Below are 18,609 nucleotides of genomic sequence, written 5' to 3'. Positions count from 1 at the left end.
AACTTTTACAGATGCACAATCAAGAGCATCCTGTCAGGCTGTATCCCGCCTGGTACGGCAGCTGCTCCGCCCACAACAGTAAGGCTCTCCAGAGGGTAGTGAGGTCTGCACAACGCATCACCGGGTGCAAACTACCTGCCCTCCAGGACACCTACAGCACCCGATGTCACAGGAAGGCCAAAAAGATCATCAAGGACAGCAACCACCCGAGCCACTGCCTGTTCACCCCGCGAACATCCAGAAGGTGAGGTCAGTACAGGTGCATCAAAGCTGGGACCGAGAGACTGAAAAACAGCTTCTATCTCAAGGCCATCAGACTGTTTAACAGCCATCACTAACATTGAGTGGCTGCTGCCAACATACTGACTCAACTCTAGTCACTTTAATAATGGGAAAATTGATGTAATCAATTTATCACTTGCCACTTTATATTATTTATATTAGATAATGTTTACATAACCTACATTATTCATCTCATATGTATATATGGTCCCGTGTGGCTCAGTTAGTAGAGCATGGTGTTTGCAACGCCAGGGTTGTGGGTTCGATTCCCACGGGGGACCAGTACGGAGAAAAAATGTATGCGTTCACTACTGTAAGTCACTCTGGATAAGAGCGTCTGCTAAATGACTCAAATGTAAATGTAAATATTGTATGCTATACCATCTACTGCATCTTGCCATCCTGATGTAATGTATCCCTAGCCACCTTAAACAATGCCGCTTTATGTTTTCATACCCTACAATACTCATCTCATATATATATACTGTACTCCATACCATCTATTACTTCTTGCCTATGCCGTTCGGCCATCACTCATTTATATATTTTTATGTACATATTTGTATTCATTCCTTTACACTTGTGTGTATAAGGTAGTTGTTGTGAAATTGGTAGGTTACTTGTTAGATATTACTGCACGGTCGGAACTAGAAGCACAAGCATTTCGCTACACTTGCATTAACACCTGCTAACCATGTGTATGTGACAAATACATTTGATTTGATTTGATTAGTATATGGGGCTTTGGTGACAAAACGGATGGCACTGTGATAGGCACTGTGCATCCAATTTGCTGAGTACAACACCCGTTCTGCCAATCACATTCTGTTAAAGGTCCCCAAAGCACACACATCCCTGCATTTCGCTACACTCGCATTAACATCTGCTAACCATGTGTATGTGACCAATAACATTTGATTTGATTTGATTTTTCAGTTCGCTGCAGGTAGCGACTGGAACGAGCTGCAACAAACACTCAAACTGGACAGTTGTAGCTCTTCATTCAAAGAGTCAATCGTGGACACTTACTGACAGTTGTGGCTGCTTCGCGTGATGTATTGTTGTCTCTACCTTCTTGCCCTTTGTGCTGTTGTCTGTGCCCAATAATGTTTGTATCATGTTTTGTGCTGCTACCATGTGTTGCTACAATGCTGTGTTGTCATGTGTTGCTGCCTTTTTATGTTGTTGTCTTAGGTCTCTTTTTGTAGTGTTGTCTCTCTTGTCGTAATGTGTGTTTTGTTCAATATTTATATAGTATTTATTTACATTTTTAATCCCAGCCCCAGCCCCTGTCCCCGAAGTAGGCCTTTTGCCTTTTGGTAGGCCGTCATTGTAAATAAGAATTTGTTCTTAACTCAATCAAATGCATTTATAAAGCCCTTCTTACATCAGCTGATGTCACAAAGTGCTGTACAGAAACCCAGCCTATTTAACGGACTGGTTGAATAAAGGTAAAAAATAAGATAAAAATCAGACTCCTGAACATCTAATCAAATGGCTACCCAGACTATTAGCATTGCCCCCCCTTTTACGCCACTGCTACTCTCTGTTATTATCTATGCATAGTCACTTTAATAACTCTACCTACATGTACATATTACCTCAACTAACCGGTGCCCCCACACATTGACTCTGTATTGGTACCCCCTGTACAGTTGAAGTCGGAAGTTTACATACACCTTAGCCAAATACATTTAAACTCAGTTTTTCACAATTCCTGACATTTAATCCTAGTAAAAATTCCCTGTCTTACGTCAGTTAGGATCACCACTTTATTTTAAGAATGTGAAATGTCAGAATAATAGTAGAGAGAATGATTTATTTCAGCTTTTATTTCTTTCATCACATTCCCAGTGGGTCAGAAGTTTACATACACTCAATTAGTATTTGGTACCATTGCCTTTAAATTGCTTAACTTGAATCAAACGTTTCGGGTAGCCTTCCACAAGCTTCCCACAATAAGTTGGGTGAATTTTGGCCCATTCCTCCTGACAGAGTTGGTGCAACTGAGTCAGGTTTGTAGGCCTCCTTGCTCGCACACACCTTTTCAGTTCTGCCCACAAATTGTCTATAGGATTGAGGTCAGGGCTTTGTGATGGCCATGCCAATACCTTGACTTTGTTGTCCTTAAGCCATTTTGCCACACCTTTGGAAGTATGCTTGGGGTCATTGTCCATTTGGAAGACCCATTTGTGACCAAGCTTTAACTTCCTGACTGATGTCTTGAGATGTTGCTTCAATATATGCACATCATTTTCCTCCCAAATGATTCCATCTATTTTGTGAAGTGCACCCCACAACATGATGCTGCCACCCCCGTGCTTCACGGTTGGGATGGTGTTCTTCGGCTTGCCATCCTCCCCCTTTTTCCTCCAAACATAACGATGGTCATTATGACCAAACAGTTCTATTTTTGTTTCATCAGACCAGAGGACATTTCTCCAAAAAGTACGATCTTTGTCCCCATGTGCAGTTGCAAACCATAGTCTGGCTTTTTTATGGCGGTTTTGGAGTAGTGGCTTCTTCCTTGCTGAGCGGCCTTTCAGGTTATGTCGATATAGGACTCATTTTACTGTGGATATAGATACTTTTGTACCTGTTTCCTCCAGCATCTTCACAAGGTCCTTTGCTGTTGTTCTGGGATTGATTTGCACTTTTCGCGCCAAAGTACGTTCATCTCTAGGAGACAGAACGCGTCTCCTTCCTGAGCGGTATGACGGCTGCGTGGTCCCATGGTGTTTATACTTGCGTACTATTGTTTGTACAGATGAACGTGGTACCTTCAGGCATTTGGAAATTGCTCCCAAGGATGAACCAGACATCTGGAGGCCTACAATTTTTTTTCTGAGGTCTTGGCTGATTTCTTTCGATTTTCCCATGGTGTCAAGCAAAGAGGCAATGAGTTTGAAGGTAGGCCTTGAAATACATCCATAGGTATACCTCCAATTGACTCAAATGATGTCAATTAGCCTATCAGAAGCTTCTAAAGCCATGACATCATTTTCTGGAATTTTCCAAGCTGTTTAAAGGCACAGTCAACTTAGTGTATGTAAACTTCTGACCCACTGGAATTGTGATACAGTGAATTATAAGTGAAATAATCTGTCTGTAAACAATTGTTGGAAAAATTACTTGTGTCATGCACAAAGTAGATGTCCTAACCGACTTGCCAAAACTATAGTTTGTTAACAAGAAATTTGTGGAGTGTTTAAAAAAATGAGTTTTAATGACTCCAAACTAACTGTATGTAAACTTTCGACTTCAACTGTATATAGTCTCGCTATTGTTATTTTACTGTTGCTCTTTAACTACTTGCTTTTTTTGTTTCTTATTCTTATTCATATTTTTTTAAACTGCATTGTTGGTTAGGGGCTCGTAAGTAAGCATTTCACTGTAAGTTCTACACCTGTTGTATTCAGCATTTCACTGTAAGTTCTACACCTGTTGTATTCGGCGCATGTGACCTAATAAAATTTGATTTGAATTTAAATATTTAGGACTAACTTATTCCTTGCTATTCTGAAACTAACTGCATCCCTTTGTTAAGTGTTGCAGTCATTTCAGTCGCTGTACTATTTCAGTCACTGTACTATTTACTATTCTTGGGTAGCGGAATGACTTTAGCTTCCCTCCAGGCCTGAGGGCACACGCTCTCTAGTAGGCTTAGATTGAAGATGTGGCAAATAAGAGTGGCAATATCGTCTGCCATTATCCTCAGTCATTTTCTATCCAGATTGTCAGACCCCGGTAACTTGTCATTGTTGATAGACAACAATAATTTTTTCACCTCTTCCACACTGACTTTACAGAATTCAAAAGTACTATTCTTGTCTTTCATAATTTCATCAGATATACTTGGATGTGTAGTGTCAGTGTTTGTTACTGGCATGTCATCCCTAAGATTGTTTATCTTGCCATGATGGTCAGTGGTAACGGAAATCCTGGGACGTCCCTACCCTTGTAGGGAGGTCCCTACCCCAGCCTTCCCTGTAGCTCAGTTGGTAGAGCATGGTGTTTGCAACGCCAGGGTTGTGGGTTCGATTCCCACCGGGGGCCAGCACAGAAAAAAAAAAAAATTATGTATGAAATGTAAGCATTCACTACTGTAAGTCGCTCTGGATAAGAGCATCTGCTAAATGACTAAAATGTAAATGTACCCTAAACCATAACCCTTACCTTAACCCTTACCCTAACCCCTAATGTAACCTTAACCTCTTTAAATGCCAACTGCAATGGGGTAGGGACATCCATGAATACTGGGCAGCGGACACAATATAAGAGAAACTGTTGTGAGAGACAGACAGTGGCCTGACTATAGAATTAGTCATTAGAATACTATTATGACATAGCCTGACTATAGAATTAGTCATTAGAATACTATTATGACAAAGCCTGACTATAGAATTAGTCATTAGAATACTATTATGACATAGCCTGACTATATAATTAGTCATTAGAATACTATTATGACATAGCCTGACTATATAATTAGTCATTAGAATACTATTATGACATAGCCTGACTATATAATTAGTCATTAGAATACTATTATGACATAGCCTGACTATAGAATTAGTCATTAGAATACTATTATGACATAGCCTGACTATAGAATTAGTCATTAGAATACTATTATGACATAGCCTGACTATAGAATTAGTCATTAGAATACTATTATGACATAGCCTGACTATAGAATTAGTCATTAGAATACTATTATGACATAGCCTGACTATAGAATTAGTCATTAGAATACTATTATGACATAGCCTGACTATAGAATTAGTCATTAGAATACTATTATGACATAGCCTGACTATAGAATTAGTCATTAGAATACTATTATGACATAGCCTGACTATAGATCACAGCATATTAGTTATTTTCCAAGGGAAATTGAAGCCGAGGCCGCAGTTGCCCATCCCTAACCTAGAGTCCTGAAATTCTGTGCTTACTTCCCTCTTCTCGCATGGAACAATTTTGCCTCAAGGACCCACAAGATCTGCCATGATGGATTTTCCACCAATTAGAATTTTTTAAAAACACTTAAATGACATCTCCTCTGGAACCACAGGGCCGATCTGGATGAAACTTGATATATAGCATCTATGGATCAATGTCTTTCAATGCACTATTTCCCAGACTAGTATGTCAAACAACTGACCAAGTGGCACAACGGCTCCCGAGTGGCGCAGCGGTCTGATGCACTGCATCTCAGTGCTAGAGGCGTCACTACAGACAGTGGTTCAATTCCAGGCTGTATCACAACTGGCTGTGATTGGGAGTCCCATAGGACGGCGCACAATTGGCCCAGCGTCATCCGGGTTAGGGTTTGGCCGGGGTAGGCCATCATTGTAAATAAGAATTTGTTCTTAACTGACTGCATAATACTTCATCCTTCCGCTAAACCTGGTTGTTAGTTATATTGGTTTGATTGCTATGCAGGCTGGCAATGTTCTTACCCCTTATCCCCAAAGTGTCGAAAGCGTTCCACAGGAATGCTGCTCAAAGAACCCTATACAATGGTTTTATATACTGTAGAACTTTTGGGGGTTCTGTACATGAAGCAAGCGATATGATCCTTTTTGTTTATATAAGGAACCTTTTTTTCTAAGAGTGTATTGTTGTTGTGGTGATATGCTGCTATCTAGTGGCTGAGCTGAAACTACAGTTTAGAATCAAAGGTGGCTGCTGAGTCAAAACATAATAGTTCATGTCAGAGACGATAGAGAAAGTGAGGCATCCCACTCCCTAATTTTTTGAGGTTGGGGCGGGGCCGCTTTAGCCTGCTTATCACCTGCTTATCACCCCTGCCCCGTGGAGAGGGTTTCCCAAAGACGGTAGAGAAAGGAGACATCTCAATGGCAATTTTTTTCTGGTTGGTGTTAGCGGGGAGGGGACTAGGGGACAATCTCAATTGCATACTCCTCGCGTCCTCACTCCTCTCACCTCAAGGAGATTGAGATGAAGCGAGGATAGGAAAAGGAGGGAGAGGAGCCGATAATGTTCTGTACTGGCTGGTGTCCTTGGCTGAGTCACTGCAGAGGAGAGAGACGAATCAGCACTCTCCCTCCCTCTCTCCCCCCCGACCTCCCTCCCTCCCTCCCTCCCTCCCTCCTGAGCAGTCTGCAGTGCTCCAGCCCTCCCTCCCTCCCTCCCGCCCTCCCTCCTGAGCAGTCTGCAGTGCTCCAGCCCAGGCTGCAGCTATAAAAAAATAAGCATATAACGTCACCACCACTACTATCACAGCTCTACCAACACACTGAGATTCACCATCAGCCAGCGCCACAGAACACAGTCCATAGACGAGAAAAACAGGAAGCCTGTCGAGCACGGGACGGGATGTTTGGGTTCCAGAGGACACAACAACAGTTCAGGTATGTTCCTTGCTTCTCCTGTCTAAGACCAGGGTTTCCTAAACTCTGTCCTGTGAAACCCTGTTTTGGACAGTGCAGAACTGGTGTAGAGTATGGAATGTGCTAAAAGGCGGAACTAGAGAGGACAGGCATGATGCTAGATGGCCATGCTAGAGAGAACAAATACTGTATGCTAGTAGGAAATGCTAAATCAGGAGAGAGATACAGGCTAGTTTAACTAAAGCATTTAAATGCTGAGTCAGGAGAGAGACAGGCTAGTTTAACTAAAGCAGTTTAACCTCTACGGGCCACGGGGGCAGTATTGAGAATTTTGAAAAAAATATGTGCCCATTTTTAACTGCCTCCTACACCAACTCAGAAGCTAGGATATGCATATTATTAACACATTCGGATAGAAAACACTCTGAATTTTCTAAAACAGTTTGAATGGTGTCTGTAAGTATAACAAAACTCATATTGCAGGCAGAAACCTGAGAAAAATAGATTAAAAAAAAATGAGAATTTTGTGGCTGTACTATTTAGTGTCATTGTTTTAAAGATACCACAGTGAGAAAGGATTCAGTTCGCAACTCCTACTGCTTCCACTAGATGTCAACGATCTTTAGAAAGTTGTTTGAAGCATCTGTGATAAATACACACCGAATTAGAAAGCTTACAAGTTGACACGTCATCACTTCATTTTTTGCGCCTGCGCATGAATCTGAGAAGAGTGCCTTTGTCATTATCGTTTATTCTAGACACTTGATAGGTTGTGTGAAAATATTACTGATGTTTACTGATGTTTCACGTTAAAAATGGAACAAAAGATTAGTGCTAAACAACGTTTGACATGTTTAAACAAACGTAAATAGATTATTTACTAGGTTTTCTTTAGTTTTTCGACGTGACTTTACACTGCCCACCTCATTTTGTGGGAGCCTACTGAACGCTAACTATTTGGACATAAATTATGAACTTTGTCAAAAGAAACCACATTTGTTCTGGACCTGGGATCTCTGGCAGCGCCTTCTGATGGAGATAATCAAAGGTAAGGGGATATTTAGAATGTTATTATCGATATTAGATGATGCTAATGCTAACGGTTTTGCTTAGCTTAGCTTAGCATATAGCTTATTGTTGTTAGCATAGTACCCAGTTTATACAAAATGTGATTTCCCAGTAAAGTTATTTTGAGATCTGGCCCTTCGGTAGCAATTACGAGATGATAATATATTATTCTTTGAATGACAATATTATAATTTACCAATGTTTTCGAATAGTAATTCCGTGATTTGTAATGCTGGATTCACTGGGTGCATTCGAGCCGAAAAAAATTCTGAATTTCACCGCGACTGTAAATGCTGTTTTTGGATATAAATATGAACTTGATGGAACTAAAAATGCATGTATTGTATAACATAATGTCCTATGAGTGTCATCTGATGCAGATTGTCAAAGGTAAGTGCATAATTCTAGCTAGTTTTCTGTCTGTTGATGCCCTTCTTTGAATTGGCTAAACATTACACGCAGCTATTGTCAATGTACTCTCCTCACATAACCTAACTTTATGCATTCTCCGTAATGCCTCTGAAAATCGGACAGCGTGGTTAGATTTAGGAGATATATCTTTCAAATGGAGGAAAATAGTTGATTATTTGATTTTTTGAAATGATTACTCTTGCAGTTTTGAATTCCCCGCCATGGTCACATGACAATGAATCCCAATACCGGGATAAGATCGGGATAAGATCCTCAACAGGTTTTAAGGATAAATCAGGAGAGAGACAGGCTAGTGTAACTTAAGCAGTTTAATGCTAAATCAGCAGAGAGACAGGCTAGTTTAACTAAAGCAGTTACAGGCTAAATCAGGAAAGAGACAGGCTAGTTTAGCTAAAGCAGTTAAAGGCTAAATCAGGAGAGAGACAGGCTAGTTGAACTAAAGCAGTTACAGGCTAAATCAGGAAAGAGACAGGCTAGTTTAGCTAAAGCAGTTAAAGGCTAAATCAGGAGAGAGACAGGCTAGTTGAACTAAAGCAGTTAAAGGCTACATCTAGAGAAGATGGAGACAGAGGGGGTGTGGGAGAGGGAGGAGGGAGTGAGAGAGAGGGGGAGAGGGAGACAGGGTGTGGGAGAGGAGGAGGGAGTGAGAGAGAGGGGGAGAGGGAGACAGGGTGTGGGAGAGGAGGAGGGAGTGAGAGAGAGGGGGGAGGGAGACAGGGTGTGTGGGAGAGGAGGAGGGAGTGAGAGAGAGGGGGGGAGAGGGAGGCAGGGGGTGGGAGAGGAGGAGGGAGTGAGAGAGAGGGGGGAGAGGGAGGCAGGGGGTGGGAGAGGAGGAGGGAGAGAGAGGGGGGGGAGAGGGAGGAGGGAGTGAGAGAGTGGGGGGAGAGGGAGGAGGGAGTGAGAGAGAGGGGGGAGAGGGAGACGGGGTGGGAGAGGAGGAGGGAGTGAGAGAGAGGGGGGGGAGGAGGAGGGAGTGAGAGAGAGGGGGGAGAGGGAGACAGGGGGGTGTGGGAGAGGAGGAGGGAGTGAGAGAGGGGGGGAGAGGAGGAGGGAGTGAGAGAGAGGGGGGAGAGGGAGACAGGGTGTGTGGGAGAGGAGGAGGGAGTGAGAGAGAGGGGGGAGGGAGACAGGGTGTGGGAGAGGAGGGAGTGAGAGAGAGGGGGAGAGGGAGACAGGGTGTGGGAGAGGAGGAGGGAGTGAGAGGAGGAGGGAGAGGGGGAGAGGGGGGAGAGGGAAACAGGGTGTGTGCTGTACAATATTCTAGTATTGTATCAGTAATGTATTGCTGACGGGAGGCCTGCTGTTTCACGCTGGTAGGGTGTGTGTGTGGCATATGGGGACAGGGCTCTAAACTGCAACCATTTTGGTTGCACATGCTTCTAAATATTTTGCTGTGCAAACCTGGAAGTTTCATTTGGGAGCACAGAAAAAAACAGAGTAATTGTTTTAATGATTATGCTTTGCTGTATCGCTGCCTCTGACAAAAAGCGTTGCAGATTTGTGACTGCCATGGTTTCACCATTACTACAGAGAAAATGGATTGTTTCTATCAAAAACCATTCAAAAGATATAATGCTATGTTTTTATCTTCCTATCGCACATTGGCGGGCCACATGTTTGTCTTCATAAACCATGTCGCGGGCCGTTCTAAAACTATTTGTTTGCACTTTGTTCAGTTAGATAGCTAACAAGACTTTACCACTGTATCCAACCATTTGGGGGCTCAGAAAGAATGTTAAAGGGATATCTTGATCAATGATCTTAGCAATGAATGAATGACTGATCTCCTGCATGTTGTGACTCACAAATGATTTTATAATTTCAATGACCGGTATTTGTATCAGGGTCTTTCTATAAACTAGGGTACCAGTAAGGATTTACTACACTGTTGACAATTATCTGCCAATTCTTTTCATGTCATTACCTTTAAGATATAAGGAGGATCATAGCTATATTCAATCAAATTCACAAGTTTATTTAAAACCTAGGTTTAACCCTTTATCATGGTTGGTGTCTTGACAGATTTGTTGAAAATCGTGTGACATAAAACATTACTTTTCTGTCTTTGCATTTATGGCAGTGTAAGTTATCATTATAACATATATTAAGCATTAATCAGTTAAATTAGACATTGAACTTGAACCTGTATGAATCCTGGATCTAGCTGTCAGACAGCATTTTGTATAAAGATCTCAGAAATGCAGTATAAGTACGTAACATGTCTCCTTATGTTATGGGCTGACTGTTTGACCTATTGCTATCCCCACCCTATGGAAAACATCTACCATAGTCCCCAAAAATCTCCCCTGACTGAGTTCAACCTGTTGCTCTCATTTCACTGATCATGAAATACATTGAAAGACTGGTTCTTAACATCCTACTTCCCACCGTTCACTCCAGCCAAACCCTAACCTGGACGACACTGGGCCAATTGTGCGCCACCCTATGGGACTCCCAATCACATCCAGTTGTGAGACAGCCTGAAATCGAACCGGGGTCTGTAGTTACACATCTAGCACTGAGATGCAGTGCCTTAGACCGCTGTGCCACTCGGGAGCCCTGAATGAGTGTGCCAATATTTCTTTTCATGAATGAGCTGTGCCAAGATTTTACTCCTGAAGGACAATAACGTCATTCTGATTCTGGAGTGCTTGATTTACAGCATGGTCTCGTTAGTTTTAACAGAGAAAGCATCAAGGTAATGAGTTTATGTTTTCATGTTTTTGGTGCCTCGGATTGGACACTGAGTCTACTGTGTGCAAGACCCATCACTATTCCTATAAATTATTCTGGATATAATGACAATAAATGACATAGCTTTGTGGGTTATTTACAATATGACCTGGTAATTAAATAACATGACAATACATGTTGTTGTCCATGTTACACCTGCAATTTTAAACAATACAAGTGGCTTGAAGTAGCCTCCTTGAATTTGTAGCAAAAAAAATAAAGTATTTGAATAGGCTGTCTTGGAGATTCTACACAGGGACACTCAAAGTCATTCTTTATTTTCAGAGCGCTGAGGAGGTTCCAACCATCTCAATGCACCAAGTACACATGTCAATCAGGAGCTCTACCGGGGCAGTCCTGTTAGTTCTCTTATATACAGACAAGTTATATTTGCATGATTTAGCTTATTCATCGTTCATAAGTAATTCATCATTAACGTTTGCTTCATTCGTGTGACGGACCATTACTGGGTCATGCATGTGAGGCTTTTTCTCTCTAAGCTGAGACCTTGAAACTGAGATATCTTTCATTCTCAAAACAAGGGTCTGGGCGTACTGCCAAATTGCAGATACTGCTAGTGAGGATTCGTTCAGTCAGTCACTTGCATTTGGTTAATAGAAAAGCATAAACATAAATGTTCCATTGCAAGGTTTACCTTGAAATTCAGACATTCCCTCAGTTTGGTGATTGAAAAGATATTGTAATTATTGTAGCCAATTTATACATTTTTCTGCTCCCTTACAATTATTGGGGTGGCAGGTGGCCTAGTGGTTAGAGCATTGGACTAGTAACTGAAAGATTTTTTATTTATTACATTTTTAACCTTCATTTAACTAGGCAAGTCAGTTAAGAACAAATTCTTATTTTCAATGACAGCCTAGGAACAGTGGGTTAACTGCCTGTTCAGGGGCAGAACAACAGATTTGTACCTTGTCAGCTCAGGGATTTGAACTTGCAACCTTTTGCTTACTAGTCCAACACTCTAGGCTACCCTGCCGCCCAGGTAAAACTCTGCCCCTGAACAAGGCAGTTAACCCACTGTCCCTAGGCCGTCATTGTAAATAAGAATTTGTTCTTAACTGACTTGCCTAGTAAAATAAAAATCAGAGATTTTGATACTTTTTTGTGAGCGATGTGGCCACTTTCATTTGCTTCCCACTGCTTCAATTGAAGGATGTTGCGTTAATCTTTTGTGGTGAATTATGAGGATGACAACATCTAATGTTGGCTTCAACTTGGCATACATACAAATCCTTCCATTACAAAAGGAACCTGTTTTTGGTCACTTTCTCATGATAAAAAATGTTATGGTGCAATTCAAATGCTGAGATTAATGATACCGCTATTCATGGCTTAATTATGTGGGCCTGCGTTGGCCAAGTAAGTACATAAAACTCGCCATGCATGCATCCAATCTATTTAGTCAGGCAATGTCCATCTTATTTTCACATATGTGACCCGATTCAGGAAACTAGGCAAGTCACGACTTCACAGGAGAGCCGTTTGAACGTAACATTGTTTTTAATCAGAATGAGTTTTTTTTTGCCAGAAATGGCTTCTCGAACATGTGAAGTTTCATGTGCCATAATAACAAACTTGTATGTGATCTGTAAATACGATTACAATTGTTAAATTACGAGCCTTATTGGTTAAGCCAAAGAAAAAGCTGTCAACCTTCCCACTAGCCATGATTGGCAGAGATAATGAGTGGGCTGGACATGCATAGAAGGCTTCTGTCTATTTGAGCTCGTCAGTCTGTGTTGGTAATCCTGTCGAACTGAGCTTTTTAAAAAATGTATTGTGTAGTAGAGCTGCATAAGTGTTGCTCTCCACTTTCTGGAGGATCAATTTTTGTAGTCAGTGGAATTAGAGTATGATAGCTAAAGAGATGGAGAAAACACCTGTATTCAGATTTCATCTTAAAACTAAGGGCAACCATGGCATGGCTTTCCTGACAGGAAGACGCGTCCATCATGCATTATAGTCTAGCATTAGCTAGCTACATTTTCAGATATTACACGTTTTCTAATTTTGACAGAAAGTGGTTTAATTTTTTTTTTTAAATTAATTTTCAAGCCAAAGTGTACAGCTAACATTAGCTGGCTGGCTCCCTAGCTGACGTTATTATTCGTATCCCAGAGCCGTGTGCTGTTCTAGCTAGCTAACATTGAACATGGTTGGTTAGCTCCCAGCACTGTGGCATTGTTGGCACTGTTCATTGTTGTTTAACCTGCTAACATTAGCTGGCTGGCTCATTAGCTAACATTACGTGATGTGTATACCACACCCGTTGAATATGGGCAGTGCCAGTAAACCTCTGCAAAAAAAGCATAATGAAATTGTTGCCAGCAGAGCTGGTTAGGCTGTTTTCATGTTATCCAGAGGTAAACAAATCATTGGCCAGAACGTCAAGAGTGAGCTCTGAGAGTGAAATGAGATGGGTGGGGCTAAAGCTTAAGAGTGTGTGAATGATGCTGAATGAGTGTAGACAAAGAAGAGCTCTTCACTAGATAGAAAAACATTCAAAGGTGATTTTATCAAAAGTGAGTTTACAAGTTGATCTACTTTCAAAGCAGAATTACTTTCCCATTGTTCCTCAAATGCAGTGTATGATATACAATTGTGTACCTCTGAGTCTCTACCTTTATCTAATCTAAAAAAAAACACAATTTCAAATTTTGCTACATAAGACCGAATCCAGGTGGTGAGTCACATATTTAAGAATGTAATAATAATTTGAATATCAATGTATTGGCAAGGCCTAAAAAATATATACAGTACCAGTCAAAATTTTGGACACACCTACTCATTTCAGGGTTTTTCTTTATTTTTACTATTTTCTAAATTGTAAAATAATAGTGAAGACATCAAAACTATGAAATAACATCCGGAATCATGTAGTAACCAAAAAGTGTTAAACAAATCAAAATATATTTGATATTCTTCAAAGTAGCCACCCTATGCCTTGATGACAGTTTTGCACCCTCTTGGCAGTCTCTCAACCAGCTTCACCTGGAATTATTTTCTAACAGTCTTGAAGGAGTTCCGACAGCCGGGTATCAGAGCGGCAGTCACTCGCCAGCACTACCAGCATTATGACCAGGAATACGACTTTCCCGAAACGGATCCTTTGTTCGTGTCTCCCCAGGACAATTGAACTGATTCCAGTGGCCGAACCAAAACAACGCCGGCGGAGGAGAGCTACTCGGAGTGGTCTTCTAGTCCGACTTAGGAAGCGCGCACACCACCCACCACTTCCGAGTATATTACTCGCTAATGTTCAGTCTCTGGATAATAATACTGACGAGCTCAGGGCAAGGATTTCTTTCCAGAGAGACATCAGGGATTGTAACATACTCTGTTTCACGGAAACATGGCTCTCTCGGGATTTACTGTCTGAGTCCTTCCAGCCAGTTGGGTTCTCAGTTCATCGCGCAGACAGGAATAAATACCTCTCCCGGAAGGAGGGTGTATGTTTTATGTTTAACGACTCATGGTGTGATTGTGATAACATACAGGAACTCAATCCTTTTGTTCACCCAAACTAGATTACCTCATAATTAAATGTCAACCGTATCACCTCCCAAGAGAATTCTCTTTGGTTATATTCACAGCCGTGTATATCCCCCCTCGAGCCGATACCATGGCGGCCCTCAAAGAACTTCACTGGACTTTATGCAAACTGGAAACCACATATCCTGAGGCAGTATTTATTGTAGCTGGGATTTTATCAAAGAGAATTTGAGGAAAAGAATGCCGAAATTCTATCAACACATTGACTGTAGTACTCGCGCTGCTAAAACACTCAACCACTGCTACTCCAACTTCCGGGATGCCTACAAGGCCCTCCCCGCCCTCCTTTCGGCAAATCTGATCGCGACTCCATTTTGCTCCTCCCTTCCTATAGGTAGTAACTCAAACAGGAAGTACCAGTGCTAAGGACTATTCGACGCTGGTTTGACCAATCGGAATCCACGCTTCAAGATTGTTTTGATCTCGCGGACTGGAATATGTTCCGGGTAGCATCAGAGAATAATATTTACATATATGCTGATCCGGTGACTGAGTTTATCAGGAAGTGTATAAGAGATGTTGTACACACTGTGACTATTAAAACCCTAACTAGAAACAGTGGATAGATGGCAGATGTCGGGACATGACTTAACATAAATCTGATGACTGTTATGTATCGAATCAACTAACTAGGTTTAATTGTTACTCTATTAAATTAATCATGTAACAATTAACTCATTAGGATTTGGGACACCACGGAAGAAGTGGTTTAATGAGTTACCATCTCCCGAATTAAACTCTAGATGATATATAAGTTATATATTGATAACAGTCAGTTATTAATCATTCCCTCATATCAGTCTCATCATTCATGTATTAATCATTACCTCATATCAGTCTCTCATCATTCATGTATTAATCATTACCTCATATCAGTCTCATCATTCATGTATTAATCATTCCCTCATATCAGTCTCATCATTCATGTATTAATCATTACCTCATATCAGTCTCTCATCATTCATGTATTAATCATTACCTCATATCAGTCTCTCATCATTCATGTATTAATCATTACCTCATATCAGTCTCATCATTCATGTATTAATCATTCCCTCATATCAGTCTCATCATTCATGTATTAATCATTCCCTCATATCAGTCTCATCATTCATGTATTAATCATTCCCTCATATCAGTCTCATCATTCATGTATTAATCATTTCCTCATATCAGTCTCATCATTCATGTATTAATCATTCCCTCATATCAGTCTCATCATTCATGTATTAATCATTCCCTCATATCAGTCTCATCATTCATGTATTAATCATTCCCTCATATCAGTCTCATCATTCATGTATTAATCATCACCTCATATCAGTCTCATCATTCTGAATGTCACATACTCCTTGCATCTACACAAACCCCAGCTTTTCGTATCATTCCATATAACATATTTAATTGTTTATTTACTAACTAAATGATAACACAGGATACACACACGGTATAGGTTATTGATTAGAAACTTAATACGATGGAAACAGGTCCCTAGCGGAGTAACGACATGATGACTGCTTGTTTATCAAAAGAGGGATGAGTAGAGAGGGGAAAAGGGAGAAAGAAAAAGGGAGAAAGAAAGAAAGACTAGAGAGACTTATATACTTGGAACTACGCTCACAGTAATCATAATACTTTGTCCTGAACTGCTGCCCATTAGGGGGAAAAAATAATGGATCTATTTACGTGTTTGGATGTCTTCCTTCGTCATTTATCTCTGTTGGACCCAGGCCTTCGTGGAAAGGGTTCCGTTGGCCTTCTCCTGAGCTCTTAACTGATTGTCCACAAGAGGTCACAATGTCCTTCTTAGTTGTCTGTGGCTTCAATACCTTGTTCTGTGGTCTGAAGCACACTAACATGGTGGTGTTTACTTTCGCTCCCAGGAAGAGGGGTCCTCTGAAGACAGCTAATCAGCCGTGTCAATGATCCTCAGTGGGCTGGTAAGAGCAGTGTAGTTGATGATGATTTGAAGAGAATAACCGGATGGTCCTACTTAAAAACCTCTCTGGGCTAGGTGGGACGTTAGCGTCCCACTCTATTCAACAGTCAGTGGAATCGAATGACTATTTTACACCATTTGAAAGATAAGACTCTCGTTAATCCAACCACGTTGTCCGATTTCAAAAAGGCTTTACAGCGAAAGCAAAACATTAGATTATGTTAGGAGAGTACATAGCCAAAAATAATCACACAGCCATTTTAAAAGCAAGCATATATGTCACAAAAACCCAAACCACAACTAAATGCAGCACTAACCTTTGATGATCTTCAACAGAAGACACTCCTTGGACATTACGTTATACAATACATGCATGTTTTGTTCAATCAGGTTCATATTTATATCAAAAACCAGGTTTTTACATTAGCATGTGATGTTCAGAACTAGCATATCCACCGAAAACGTCCGGTGAATTTACTAAATTACTCATGATAAACGTTGACAAAATACATAACAATTATTTTAAGAATTATAGATACAGAACTCCTTTATGCAAACGCTATGTGTAACGGCTGTCGTGAGAGAGAGTAGACCAAGGTGCAGCGGAGTTAGTGTTCATCATTGAATATTTAATAAAGAAAGAACTCTATTCAAACAAAACAAGAAAACCGACAGCCAAACAGTCCTGTCAGGTGCAAACACTAAACAGAAACAATTACCCACAAAACCCAAAGGAAAAACATGCTCCTTATGTGTGAATCCCAATCAGCAACAATGAGCTTCAGCTGTGCCTGATTGGGAGCCACACACGGCCCAAAACAAAGAAATACAAAAACAGAGAAAGGAACATAGAACGCCCACCCAATGTAACACCCTGGCCTAACCAAAATAAAGAACAAAAAAACCCTCTCTATGGCCAGGGCGTTACACTATGTCAGATTTTAAAATAGCTTTTCGGCGAAAGCACATTTTGCAATATTCTGAGTACATAGCTCAGCCAACACGGCTAGCTAATTTGACACCCACCAAGTTTGAGGCAACCTAAACTCAGAATTACTATTAGAAAAATTGGATTACCTTTGCTGTTCTTCATCAGAATGCACTCCCAGGACTTCTACTTCAACAACAAATGTTGTTTTGGTTCCAAATAATCCATAGTTATATCCAAATACCTCCGTTTTGTTCGTGCGTTCAGGTCACTATCCGAAGGGTAACACGCGAGCGCATTTCGTGACAAGAAATTTCTAAATATTTCGTAAAATAGCGCTAATATTCCAACCGGGCAACGTTGTATTCATTCAAAGGCTGAAAGAAAAAAATGGAGAAGTCTCATGAATGCGCATCTCAGTCTCACTGTCCCCAGGCTGACCACTTACAAACTCTGCTGCTGTACTTTGCCAAGAGACAGCAGAAACCCCATTCCCCTTTCTGGCGGCTTTAGAGAGCCAATGGAAGCCTTAGAAAGTGTCACGTTACAGCACAGATGCTGTAATGTCGATAGAGATGCAACAGAAGGACAACAAATTGTCAGACAGGGCACTTCCTGTATGGAATCTTCTCAGGTTTTGGCCTGCCATATGAGTTCTGTTATACTCACATACACCATTCAAACAGTTTTCGAAACTTCAGAGTGTTTTCTATCCAAATCTACTAATTATATACATATTCTAGTTTCTGGGCAAGAGTAGTAACCAGATTAAATCGGGTACGTTTTTTATCCGGCCGTGAAAATACTGCCCCCTATCCCAAAGAAGTTAAATGATAAATTGAATCACATAATAATTAAACATAGTTCATTGATTTGATAAAATAACAGTCATCATGTTAATGGTTGCCACGTCACGTCACCTACATACATAGATGTGGAATTACTGGCCATTTTATTAATGGAACACTAGTCACCTTAATAATGTTTACATATTTTGCATTACACATCTCATATGTATATACTGTATTCTATCCTATTCTACTGTATCTAAATCTATACCACTCTGACATTGCTCGCCCAATATTTATGGGTATTAAACATTTAGGAACATACAAGTGTCTTATATCGGTTAAAAGCTTAAATTCTTGTGAACTTCATTGGGAAGTTTGGATGAAATGCATGCCCAGAGTAAATTGACTGTTACTCAGGCCCAGAAGCTAGGATATGCATATAATTGGTAGATTTCGATAGAAAACACTCTAAAGGTTCCAAAACTGTTACAATATTGTCTGTAAGTA

At 40.8% G+C, this 18,609-nt stretch overlaps 1 protein-coding gene and 1 non-coding gene across 2 annotated transcripts in view; both read left to right on the top strand.

Moving 5' to 3' along the window:
• Window positions 1-4,265: 4,265 nt before the first annotated feature.
• trnaa-ugc (transfer RNA alanine (anticodon UGC)) lies at window positions 4,266-4,338 on the top strand. Its single transcript has one exon. It is a non-coding gene; the product is annotated as a tRNA-Ala (tRNA).
• Window positions 4,339-6,458: 2,120 nt separating this feature from the next.
• LOC115153787 (thy-1 membrane glycoprotein) overlaps window positions 6,459-18,609 on the top strand; it is a 31,212-nt gene continuing 19,061 nt past the window's right edge. The window contains exon 1 of the mRNA XM_029699363.1: window positions 6,459-6,659. Within this exon, the coding sequence (XP_029555223.1) occupies window positions 6,625-6,659 (35 nt within the window). The 5' untranslated portion in view covers window positions 6,459-6,624. The remainder of the gene's footprint in view (window positions 6,660-18,609) is intronic.

Source organism: Salmo trutta, chromosome 19 (genome assembly GCF_901001165.1).
Source record: "Salmo trutta chromosome 19, fSalTru1.1, whole genome shotgun sequence".
Lineage (NCBI taxonomy): Eukaryota > Metazoa > Chordata > Actinopteri > Salmoniformes > Salmonidae > Salmo > Salmo trutta.
This window is presented reverse-complemented; position numbering and strand designations above follow the sequence as displayed.